The 12,941-nt window shown below is 32.9% G+C and overlaps 3 protein-coding genes across 8 annotated transcripts in view; 2 read left to right on the top strand and 1 right to left on the bottom strand.

Moving 5' to 3' along the window:
* The window catches only part of LOC129799009 (angiopoietin-4), an 87,428-nt gene extending 77,409 nt beyond the window's left edge, over nucleotides 1–10,019 (top strand). The window contains exons 5-7 of the mRNA XM_055842582.1: nucleotides 2,235–2,422; nucleotides 2,556–2,742; nucleotides 8,880–10,019. Of these exons, the coding sequence (XP_055698557.1) occupies nucleotides 2,235–2,422; nucleotides 2,556–2,742; nucleotides 8,880–9,053 (549 nt within the window). The 3' untranslated portion in view covers nucleotides 9,054–10,019. The remainder of the gene's footprint in view (nucleotides 1–2,234; nucleotides 2,423–2,555; nucleotides 2,743–8,879) is intronic.
* LOC129799008 (centrosome-associated protein 350-like) overlaps nucleotides 1–10,297 on the bottom strand; it is a 168,930-nt gene extending 158,633 nt beyond the window's left edge. For all 6 annotated transcript variants that reach the window (XM_055842577.1, XM_055842576.1, XM_055842579.1 and 3 more), the window contains exon 1: nucleotides 10,028–10,297. The gene's annotated coding sequence lies outside the window, so the exon portion shown is untranslated. The remainder of the gene's footprint in view (nucleotides 1–10,027) is intronic.
* Nucleotides 10,298–10,340: 43 nt separating this feature from the next.
* Nucleotides 10,341–12,025, top strand: LOC129799010 (U3 small nucleolar RNA-associated protein 18 homolog). Its single transcript, XM_055842584.1, has one exon. It carries the CDS (start codon nucleotides 10,451–10,453, stop codon nucleotides 11,999–12,001), a length of 1,551 nt encoding a protein of 516 aa, XP_055698559.1. The 5' UTR covers nucleotides 10,341–10,450; the 3' UTR covers nucleotides 12,002–12,025.
* The last annotated feature ends 916 nt before the right edge of the window (nucleotides 12,026–12,941 follow it).

The following is a 12,941-nucleotide window of genomic DNA, read 5'->3' as shown; positions in this document are numbered from 1 at the left end:
ATCAAGAGAAAAGCCATGTCCAACTTGTACCGGCGAATTGTCCAACTTTTAACACTAATTCCAAATTATATCACTTTACCCTATAGACTGAAAGCATCATATAAATGGAATATGAAAGAGTTTAACACGTTCTGTGATTAATGCTATCATGGGATTTAGTCAATGCGTGATGACTGTTTGAAAAATGTTTTATTAAAATTGTTCTATATTATTTTAATGAAAATAAAGTAATTATAAGTCTAAAACATTTTGATGTCCATAGGGAAAAATCTTTTAATACTTAGGATACTAAAAACACAGTCGGATAGACTTGAATGGAAAGATTTCAATTCCAAAATTACTCTACATTTTTATTTAAAGTCCGAAGCAGATGTAATAAATTTGAAGAAACCGTGGGATTACTTCATAATAAATAATAACAGATATTGGGCCTTGTTGAGGTGGTATAAAAAAGCACTTTACTTCTCAATCTACGAATTTAGTCCCAAAATATATGAAAATTTTGTTCCAGAACCGGAACTTTTTAATTTGAAGCCTTTACAATACCAAAAATATTTTTTTTATTATTAATATTATTATTATTTGAATACAAAATTGTATTGAAAATTTAATACACTTTTCGTCTCTACGTCATAATTTTAAAAATCGGATTTCTTTCATTTCATCGAAAAACTTTTTTGTATAAAATTCGAACCACTTTCATGCGAGAACTTTTTTTTATATTTTTCAACAAAAAAATAATTATAAAAGTTTTTGAAGATGGATAAAAAATATTATTCAAATTAAAACATAACAGGGAAGTTATTAGAGACATTTTAAACGGGAATAATGGAATCCTAGGATCAATTAATCCTTCCAATTCAAAAATTCAGTGGCCCTTTCTGCTATTTAGAAAATTAGAAACCTCGGGAACTATTTACATTCAATCTTTGATCTGAAAAGTTATTTGTTTGTGTTAACCTACATATAAAATTATGTTTTTCCAATATAAACTTTAATGTATTCGAACTTTTTGATGCTTTTCTGTTTGAAATACGAAATGATCTATTATAGAAAGGTGTTGTTGGTTGCACCTGAAGCCTTAATTACACAATTTTTAAAATAGAAAATTACTGCAAATTGCATGACAAAGCTTCGTTCTTTCCACTCACTCCAAAAGTCTTTGCATTCGAAAGAATGCAACGAAAGACTTTTTATGTAAACGAAAAAGCTTTGTGCTTGGTCTATAATATTTATTAATTTATTATCAACATAAAATCTTTTCAATTTTACAAACACGTGTTTGAAATTTAATTTTAATTTATCAATAAGTTCTAGCCGTTTCACTAACTCTCGTCTCTTTCGAAAAAAAAAAATTTACAAAACAAAAGTTGTTGTATGTAGATCATACAAATATAACGTAATAATTTAAGATCGTTTCTCCTTATGCCCAGCGCACAATAACATTTCTTTTGTAAACATGTTTTCGAAACTGCATATAAGAGTGAGCGAGATGACTAGATCTAGATCTCGCTCACTCTCACTGAAATGTCAAAAACATGTTTACAAAACAAAAGTGGTTGTGCGTTGAGCATTAACTTTATGGTATGGACGTAAATACTTTTGTTTTGTAAACTTGTTTTCAAAACTGCCCATGAGAGTGAGCGAAACAGCTGGAACTACTTTGTCTCACTTTGAACTCTTAAAGAAACTAAAAAATGCGCGACGCACAAAAACTTTTGTAAACATGCCTTTAACAGTTCAGTGAGAGTGAATGAGATCTAGATCTAATGATCTCGCTCTCACTCATAGGAAATTTTGAAAACATGTTTACAAACAAAAGTTGTTGTGCGCTGGTCATTACTCATATTGAAATGTAAAAAACATGTATACAAAACAATAGTCACTGTACGGTGTTCATTACTCTGCAATTGATATATCAGCGGTTGCACCGACCGTTTGCATCTGCATTTGTTTTGTATCTACATTTGGTGCAAGATACAAAAAAAAGCAGATACGATAGCGGTCGATGCAACCATCGATATCTTAATGAAACTTAAAACTAATAAAAAAAAATTAGTCGTAAGAAATTTCCCACACAATTAAACAAGTATATTCTCCTGCAATATTTTACCTAATTAAATCTTCTGCATTGCTCAAGATGAGCTTGAAATCAACCCCTTCACCATCTAAACCCATCATTAATTCTAAGGAGCATTGTTGTTAATTTCCCCGATTTACCATCTGATAAACAGGTAATTCAGAGACGTGATGACTTTGGTGAGCCACGAGAAAACTTCAATCGCGATTGGGCAGACTATAAGAATGGCTTTGGAGATCCATCAAAGGAATTCTGGTTGGGCAATGAAAATATCTACATGCTGACAAACAATGAAGATTATGCTCTGCGTGTAGAATTGGAGGACTTTGAGGGAAACAAGAGGTCAGAAACAATTCAATTGATGTACATTTTTTTAAAAGCTAGTTTTTGTTTTGAATGAATTGCCAGAGAAATCATTGATATTCATTCAAATCCTTTTTCTTTTCTTGCATTTCGCACTTATTTTTGAAAATAGGTACGCGCAATATTCACACTTCAAGATTCACTCAGAAGCAGATTACTACAAACTGGAGATTGATGGATACGAAGGCAATGCTGGTGATTCACTAAACGATCCATGGTACGGATCCAATAATAGTCCATTCTCCACATACAATCGTGACAATGATAGAAGTTCCCTGAACTGCGCAAGTATGCTCAAGGTAAGTGTTTGGATTGTCTACTAAACATAATACAGCCTCTCCACCAAACTTCTTCTTGTCCAATATTATGCCCAAAGACAGTACAATAGGATGGCTTTAAGAAGATGAGGAACTTGCAGAAATTTCTGCCAATGAGCAAGTACAAAAAAAAAGCTCAAGAAAACAAACACCCGGCTTGTTGTGGAAGCCCAAAATCGTGACTTATTTGCACGTGAGACTTGAAAAAAAAAACGCGCGTCTCTTTTGGCTTCCATCCAGGAGGAATTTCAATTATATTTTAATACTCGAATATAATTCAATTATTTTAATTCTCACACAATCCCCTCTTACTCAATGTCTCATTTTTCAGCCATCACTCAATTGTGAATTTATATTGTCGATTTGAAATTAAAAAAAAATAATAATTCAATATCTCACGATTTTATTGTTTAATCAGCATTGAGAGATCGTGCGAAAACCATCAAGAACTGATGTTATATACAATGAATCACAGAAAATTTTGCATAAATTTGAAATATTTTGTTGATCAATACTGACAACCTCAAAATATGGAATAAACTGCTACATTCTTGCACTTTTGCCTCCACACAGCACAATTTTGGGAAATTTTTTAGGAGATTGTTATTAGTCGTCAAACAAATAAACAATGGCAAATCAAATGGAGAAGAATGGCGAATTTCATCAAACGACTTTTTTTTAAGCCAAATTAATGATCTAAAATTTGTGAAATTAATCTATAATTGGTAAAGAAAAGATTGAATTCAAGCAAAATTGATACAAAATCATTACAAAGCACGGAAGCAAAATATGGCCTTTTTAATTGCTAAACATTAATTTATTTTATCTTGTTTAATTTCACTTAAAATTGTATTTAGTTAAAAAGATTTTTTTGCCATAACGAAAAAATGAACGTAAGACGCAATGCTACCTAAAATTCAATTAAATTACATAGCAGATGTGCTTCTGAAGGTCTTAAACCAACAATTCCGGATTCAAATGAAAACCAGTCATTGTAGTTTATATTTGAGTATTGAAATAATCGTGCAAATTGTGAATGAAATCATAGTTTGAGAGTTAAATAAGTGAAGGACTAAATGAAAATTGAAGAAGTAATGTTTTAAGAACTTTAAAATCTTAGAAAACTCACCAAATTTTCAGATTCAAATCCTGAGATGTAGAGTTTTATAGTATTTTGATCTAAAAGGAACATCTTCTTTTACTATTTGCTAAAACAGGATCCTAATTTTATTCTAAAAAACGTGAGAAGTTTAGATATAGGATAATTGTTACAAAAGCTAAACGGTAAAAGATATTAAAATTACAGTCATTTTCATTTACTTATTAATTGATAAAAACAATACGGCATGCCCTTATATGAAGAGATTGTACAAAAAATTTTAAATGAATAACCATAAGTTAAAAGAAAACATAAAAGGAACAATGAAGATGTCAAATGTTACTCAACCAATAATGCCGTAAACCGATTCAAACGTTCTCAGTAACGAGTTCGCGGGAGTTCATTCCAAAAAATGACTCCCCCGACGTAGAGTAAGCAACGCAAAATGCAACCCACTGATCTTGGAATGAAGAAACACGAAAATCTATCGGGCGGTCTGCGCTCAATCAACCCCTTAAGATACGTCGGACCTGCCCATAACTTCTAAATTTTGATATAAGCTTATTGGTGCCTCCAGCACACCTTTCAGATCAGGAAATGTCACAGATCAAAATTCAAATCCCTTTCGATCTTAAACGTTTTGCAAAAGGGTTATAGAGTGTGGACAAAATTGTATCAATGCTTCATAGTTCTCTATAAAAAAATTAATATTTCAGGATCTAATTTATATTTCGCCTCAAACTTTTTTTTTCTTGGAGAGCCCTATTATAAAACCCTGATCCCGCGCAAATGCCACAATCTCATATAATGTAAGCGATATAAAATATTGTAAACATATTTGGCATATACGATCAGTGATTCAGTGGTTTCTACCGTTTACCTGATGAGATCAGTAGTGAAGTCGGTCGGCAGCCGCACTAAAAGCATATTTGAGGAGAAATACATTGAGCTGAATTGAAAAAAATATGCCTGATAAGAAGTTTTTGGCAACAGGATTAATATGTTTTTTACAGCCTTTTATAGAAAGAATGCATTGTTACAATTTTGTCCCTTGTTCTAAAACGCAACTTTTTGGTCTAAAATTTTATTTTACGGATTATTTGCGTTAATACGAGTGCAATATTATGACATCCGGCTGTTATAAACGCATTTTCCATTATCACTTGCGGTATTTTTTCCAATAAATTATGGTCATGTGCCAAACAACAAAATGATATCCATTCAACATATTGTCAGTTAAATCAGCATTTATCGTAACTTCATTTTTGCGATTTTGAGATATATACATATTTAGAATCAGTGTAATTTTGTTTATTAAACGCACTTGTGAAAAAGAAACTTTTATAAGCCCAATAAAAATTATTTTAAACAAAAATTATCGTAAGTGCCCTTAATTAATAAAAATTTATCAGAATTTGTCGTAACTTCCATTTTTGGGGAAGTTACGACAAATTTCCATACAAAATTTTCAATAATCAGCATTTACCGTAACTTCTTTCGCTCACTTGCGCGGCTTGTAATTTGCAGCAAAATTGCAATATTTCTCAACAAAACGTTTACAAACTCTTCCAAATATCGAAAGACAGTGCGAATAGTGTAACATGAAATCATTTTAATTCAATATTTGCGAGAGAAAAGTAAGAAAAAATCCCTACCCATCTGTCATTAATTCTAAACAAAACAAGCGACGTGGCGCACAAAATTTATTACAATTTATTTAATAAAACTCATGAAATAAAAACTTTTAGGGACAGGGATAACAGTATTATTGACTAATTTAGTGAAATAAAGGCACTCATTATCACTAGAGTAATTAAAATTGATATAATGTGTTTTTGAAAATTGTCGTAACTTTCAAGATCTCTATACATTGGAAGTTACGGCTTTATAAATGATGGAAGTTACGATAAAATATTATTGTGTTTCTTCTAACATATTTCTCAATATTGCAGCTTTTAAATAATTTTATAAAGGTTTTCTCGAGTTAACTTACAGTTTATTAGTGCCACTTTTATTATTTTGACTCAAAAGTATCGCATGCGGGGCTCATTTTTAAGAAAAATAATATTGAACTGAAAATTTCGTCTCCTGAAAAGTTGCCAAAAGGAAGTTACGACAAATGCTGATTTAACTGACGATATCCATGCTTAATCCAGTTATAAATTTATTAATTCCAAACGCCAATTAAACTTTATTACAGTATTTGGTTCAAAATTTCACTATAAGCTGATCCTAAACTGATAACTAGCCTACAAAACTAATCAAAATCGATGTCCTGAGCAACATTAGTTTCAGGATCTTCATAACTAAGCCATGAATTATTCGCCTAAATGGCCCATATGCCCTATATATCCAAAAAAATGAATTTTTGAGAGAAAATTCTGTGGTTCATAAGTCATTCAAATACGTAATTTCTGGATAACGGTATATTTTACGACCCTATGATATTCAGGAGACTATTTTTGTAAAGGATTCAAGTCGTCCCACGAATCCCATGGATTTGGAAGATATTTAGGAGTTTATGAAGCAAATGTAAAAAATGAAGGGATAGGGATATGCGATGTTCCAGGAAAAATGTCCTTGAATCCTCCTCTACACATCCTTGAGTTATCCTTTGATACCAACATCCTAGGATGTACCGTTATTGATTATAAACAACTTTTTTTCAAATATTTCAAAAAATTTCTTAAAGATCTTTTTCTTAAGATATCTCAGAAACTTGACGTGATGGACCACAAGTTTCTTCGGGAGAAATGTTCAGGATACATCAAGGAACAAGAAACTACTCATTATTTTCCATCCCAAGAAAAAAAGTTTCATTTTCAGTCTACACAATGTTTTTTAACTCTTTCGTCTCTTTTATTATTTTTTATTTATTTATTTTTTTATTTATTTTTTTATTTAATTTTTAATATTTTGTGAAAAAAGTATTTTAATTATTCAGAACTGATAAAAATCCGATTCTTGTGGATGATTACAAACTATAAGGATGTCCAAATGTAAGATATTTTTTGGAGGACCTCAATTAATTTCTGACCTTAGATATTTTTGATTAAAAATGGTGAAATTGGCTTGCAGCATATTATGCTGCGGTCCGGAAAGAGTTAACCATTTTGTTGGACCAAAATCTATTACACTGTGCAACAATTTTAAACTTTTTTTGTCCCTAGGTTCTCATGCTATTTTTTCTATTGCTAGGGTCAAATGATTTACGAAAATACTTATCATTTTGAATTCATTTTATTTTTGCGCCTCGAATCTAGACAAAACCGTTTTTGCCGTTTTCTGATACTTGGGTGCCTATATCTCCGAATATGCTGAACCGATTTATTTCTTAATATAGGAAAATTTGTTAGCTTATTTAGTTTATTTAGTAAGTTATTAATCCTTTTTGTCAAAAAATTATTATCAGGCATATTTTATAGCTTTGTAATAGGACTCTCCAAGAAAATAAAGTTTGAGGCGAAATATAAATTAGATCCTGAGATATTATTTTTTTATAGAGAACTCTGAAGCATTGATACAATTTTGCCCCGCACTGTATCCTACTCTTTGACACTGAAAATTGGATTGAACTAAATTGAAGTTATGATGTACCGGAACCGTCATGGTTTTACTTTTTAGTATCTTTTGCCGCTTTGGGTACCAAAAGAAAAATTTTGATACCTTCGAAAAAAAAACAATTTTCTGGACTATATAAAATAGATAAAAGTGCTAATCTTGTGGATAATTACAAACTATAAGGATATCAAAATCTAGACTATTTTTTGCAGGAGTTCGATTAACTCCAGAGCTAAGATAATTTTGATCAAATATCGTGAAATTGGCTCGAAAAAAATGTGACCGGTGCGCAAAAAATTAATTTAGATCTGACTAATGACATTTCATATTAAGCTCATTTGAAAATTTTCATTATTTAAAGGTATGAGAGGTGTTTGCAACCAGATTTAAAATAAAAGGTGTTAATAAAAAAATAATATTTCTATTTTAGTTTAGTTCTTGTCAAGTTTATTGCATTTAGACTTAAAAGTTTTAAGAAATTTTGCCATTTGTAATTTAAGATCTTTATGAAAGAACACGGATCAGCTGTTTAAGGTCAATTTCAAGATTTAAAGCCTATGTGAAATTTTGGGGGATTATACATGTTGACAATTACTAATAACAAAATATTTTCAGGAGTTACAGTAGACTCTCTCTCAATCGGGCGCAAAATTTTGTTGACAATGCAATTTTTAGTATGATTTTAAAGCAAATTTGTTCAAATTCGTTGTAGTTCCTCTTGTTTTATCGTGATTCTTTATATTTAAGCGCTTTTTGTGGAATGTGCAGTGGTTTTAATGCCCAAATATCTCGATAATTTGGATGACATTTTGCCCCATATGACCGATTGAGAGAGAGTCTACTGTAATAAGAAAATTGAACATCCACTGCTAATATTTAAAAAAAAATTTCAAGAAATACATTACGGATATTAAGCTTCTATTCTGCCAATTATACAGTTTATTTTATTTTAAATAATTTTAAAATATTAAACTTTTATGTGGAGTTTATTTGAAATTTTATTGACAGAATAGAATAAAGGTATTTATCTTTAATTTTTGACAATACGATCGTTAAGTTTACCATTAATTTTTTTTAAAATTGTCCTCTAAAATAACAATAGCTGAAAAGCCCTTCATTATTCAAGAAAATTGTTGATCAAAGGTCAAAAAAGAGCCCTAATTAAATAAATATTAAAATAACCCATTTTGGAAACTCTCAATTCTCTAAAGAATCCGCCAACGAATAAGTAAATTATCATATTTGAGATTCTCACACATTTATTAATATTTCTGTGTGAATTGAGCATAAGGTCTTTTACTGAAAAAAATTAATGTTTAATGAATTTGTCCCCTGTGTGAAAGAAGTTCATTCGGCAAGTTCATTGAAAAATTACAAATTCCTTCCGCTAATTTCTTGAATGAATATTTTTTTATGAAGGTTTTTTTTAAATGGAATTATTTTGGTTTTTTTTTTTTAGGGTGGTTGGTGGTGGAAGTCCTGTGGTCGAGGCCTCAATGGACTCTACCTCCATGATCCACAGGACCTGACAGCACGACAAGGAATCGTATGGTTCCGCTGGCGCGGATGGGATTATACCCTCAAGAAGGCCACAATGATGATAAGGCCAAGGCCTCAGCTCACGACGTCATAAGGGATGGATGAGTTGTTTAGGTGAACAAAATAAACACAAAAAGAAAGTAACTAATTTAAAAAAAAAAAGAAGGAAAAGCAAAAATCTTCTCCAACTTTATGTGCAAAATTCCTTTCGAATCGCGACTCTTCCATTGACTATCCTTCCACTTCCTTGACATTCTCTGGACCACCAAACGAAATAGCCAGAGAAGTGGACACAGAAGGGAGTGGATTGGATGGAGGAAGAGATAGAAATTTAGTTGATATTCAAATGTTTTTTTCAGTGCAATTGAAAGAACAAGAAATACTCTCAAATTACGAATAACTAGAATTTTTCTCTCGTTCTTTTGAGAGAGAAAAACAAAAAAAAAAATTAGGAAAAAAAGAAGAGCAAGACAAAAAAATTCTTAAAGGGATTCTGTGGATTTCAGTATTTTTTCTAATCTTCGTTGTAATTTTTTTATCTTCAAAAATTCATCCTCTTTGTATCTTCTTTCAAACTAATTCGTGTGTCATCATCATTCGATTTCATTAAGTGTTTTTTTTTTATTTGTTTTTAATAAATTATTTACTCATGTTGACCATTTTATTATTCATTTTTTTTTCATTAAAACAAATCACGACCGCAAAAAAAACTAAATGCATTATTGCCCCCTTTGTCTATTGTAGAAACTTTTAAAATTTTAGAGATATTTTATCATCCCAGTTGTATAGAGAGAAGAGATTGAGATGGAAAAGGAAGAAGGTTGAATTGTAAAGCCCAAGAACAACAAAATAGAATTATAAATTAAAACAAAAATTGTTGACAAATTTGAAGGAAATAAAAACTTGCCGATTATTGTAACCAATTTTAAGGATAGCTTATAAAATTATACTATGTAAATATCGTTGTATGAAGTAGTTGTAAATGTCTATTTTGTATGAAAATGTAGTTAAAACAAATCATTATAAATAAATAAGATTTTTGAGAAAATAAGAAAAAAAACAACACACCTGTATGATTTTTTTCTGCTGCCGACAAATTCCACAAGATAACCTCACTTTTGGGGTCATTCACTGTTTTCACCCAAAACACTGCAAATTACACACAATCACGACAATCAACAACAAGAAATCCAACAGGGAATATTCACACACACTCTGCACAACAAATTAAGCTAAAATTTTCACGGAAAATTGGGGAAAAAGACGATTTTCCACACGAAAAAAACGAAGCCAAAACAAAACAACAAACATTCGGAGAATTTGTTTACGCGTCCGGCAAACGCTGCTAACTTCACAATGCTAAGAATGACATTCGGAATTGTCAGAGTGAAATGTCAAAAAAGTAAATAAAAACGCGTGTTGTAGTGTTTTCTCTGAATGCAAAAAAGTCCTTTTTCTCCTCAATTTTCCACGAAAATTCAGCAATAAATTATGGAAGTTGCAGTGAAAAATGAAACTGTGGAGAGTGTAGTGTCAAAAGACGATGATGATTTCCTTAAATTGGGTTTTGGTAGTGCAGAAGAGGGAAGTGATGAAGAAGCAGAAGTTCCAGAGATTTCCTGGTTCAGGGAGCTAAAACTAGAAGAACAGTCCGATAAGAAAGATGAGAAGCAGGAGAAAAAGAAGAAAAAGACCAAGAGGAACCCACCCTCTGGCCCGGATGACGAAGAAAAAGAACTTATGGAAGCAATCTTCGGGAACAAGGAGAAACTCTTTGAGAACCTGAAAGAGAAGCCAGAAAAGGATAAAACAGAAGCTCCAAGCAATAAAAGGAAGCACGCTTGGACAGATTCCGATGATGAGGGAGTGACAATTGAGGAAGGCCTGAAGAAATCCCATAAACAATCCTTCCTTCTCGATCCCAAGGCGCAATACAGCAAACTCCTCAGCAACAAGTACCAGAAACTCGTTGGGACACCCAAATGGGCAGAAATGGACAGGGTAGCGAGTGATTCTGAAGATGAGGAACTCCTCAAAACAGTCGGACATGTCCTCAAGGGCAAAAAAGGCTCCATCCTGGAGAATTCAATTGAATTCCAGAGACTCAAAGACCTCAACAGATCCACCTACTGCGAAGGCCTTGTGACTTCTGTCGAGTTCCATCCCACATCCACAGTGGCTCTGGTGAGTGGCCTTCGGGGCGTAGCCTCAATATATTCCATCGAGAAGACAAAATGCGAAAAATTGCACAGCATTCAATTCGAAAAGTTTCCCCTGAAGTGCTGTAAATTGTCCCTGGACGGAAGTGAAGCAATCTTGGGTAGTCACAAGAAATTCTTCTTCAGCTACAACCTGATAACTGGCCAGAAACTCAAGTACTTTGTTCCCAATAATGCCACAAAAATGACCAACTTCGAAATATCTCCGGATGGAAAACTCCTAGCTCTTGCAGGAAGATTCGGGGAGATTCACATCCTCAATGCCATCACGAAGGAGTGGATTGTGACCCTAAAACAGGAATATGAAGTGACAGGAATGAGTTTCTCTTCAGATTCCCGGATACTCTATTGCCACAGCAACGATTCCGAAGTGTCCGTCTTCAATCTGACAGCCCAGAAGATGATGCATCGCTTCTACGACGACGGTTGCCTGTCCGGAACATCAATCACCATGAGTCCCAATGGAAAATTCCTAGCTACAGGGAGTGGACAAGGAATAGTAAACATTTACGGAACGGAAGATCTTCTGGAGAAGAAAACACCAACTCCTGTGAAGATCTTCAAAAATCTCGTAACTTCCATCTCAAGCATGGCTTACAATCCATCTTCAGAGCTCTTGGGAATGTGCTCTAGAGAAATCAATGATGCCCTCAGACTAGCACACTTCCCAAGTGCTACAATTTATGCAAATTTTCCGGGAAACAACCTGGCCAAGGCCAAACCAAACATTCTCAGATTTTCCCCAGGTGGGAGGTACATGGCAGTTGGGAATATGAATGGGAGAGTATCGTTGTATATTCTTAAGCATTATGAAGGATTTTAGTTGAATAAACTATGAATTTTCAAGCATTTTCTTCTTGTTTTGGAGACGCTCAAGAGAGAGGCACAACGATGTGAAAAAATTGAACAAAGCTGTAAATATTTCTAAACTAGGCGATAAAATTTGATCCACAAGCTTGAGCTGGAAGAATTTCCATGATAATTTGCAAGAATCATTGCATTTTCCAGAAAATATCCAAGAAAAATCAATTAACATAACCTCATTCTTTCATTCCGGGAATTGTGTTTTGAACCTCGCTAAAGTTTTTAAAAATTTACAATCTTACACTAGCCGTACTCACTATGGCGTTGTTATCTCGTAATCTCCGTAATCTGTTATCTTGTTATAATTTTTCAATTATAAAATACATTACGAGAACATAACGAGATAACGAGATAACGATATTACAAGATAACAGCGCCATAGTGAGTACGGCTACTGTAAAAAAATAAAACTTAACGAAGAGAAAAATTAGTAAAAACAACTAATATAGAAAATTTACCAATGGAAATGATCGATAAATTATCAATATATTTATTATTTAAAAGACTTTTATGAACTCTGCAGCTGCACACTAGAGAAATCTATGGCCATATTAGGTGAGATTCTTAACAATCTCACCTACTATAATCCTAACAAAATTTCATGTCGTCCGATCGACCTCAAACTTGGCCAAAATGTGTTTCAGCACTTCCTGATCACGAATATATATGTGGCTATTTTACGTTCCCGGCCGGCCGGCTGGCCGGCCGGCCGCTCTTTGGAGCTTAATAGCTCCTAAACTAAAAAAGATATCGACTTGCGGTTTTCGGCAAAGGTTATATATCGGGTGAAAATTGCAACATGGTGCATTGACCCCCCACCCCCCACCCCTCCTTCCGCCATTTTGAATACCCCCATTTTTTTGTTTTCTCAATAGCTCCGCCCCTATGGCATCGAGCGG

Source organism: Phlebotomus papatasi, chromosome 1 (assembly GCF_024763615.1).
Source record: "Phlebotomus papatasi isolate M1 chromosome 1, Ppap_2.1, whole genome shotgun sequence".
Taxonomy (NCBI): Eukaryota; Metazoa; Arthropoda; class Insecta; order Diptera; family Psychodidae; genus Phlebotomus; species Phlebotomus papatasi.
This window is presented reverse-complemented; position numbering and strand designations above follow the sequence as displayed.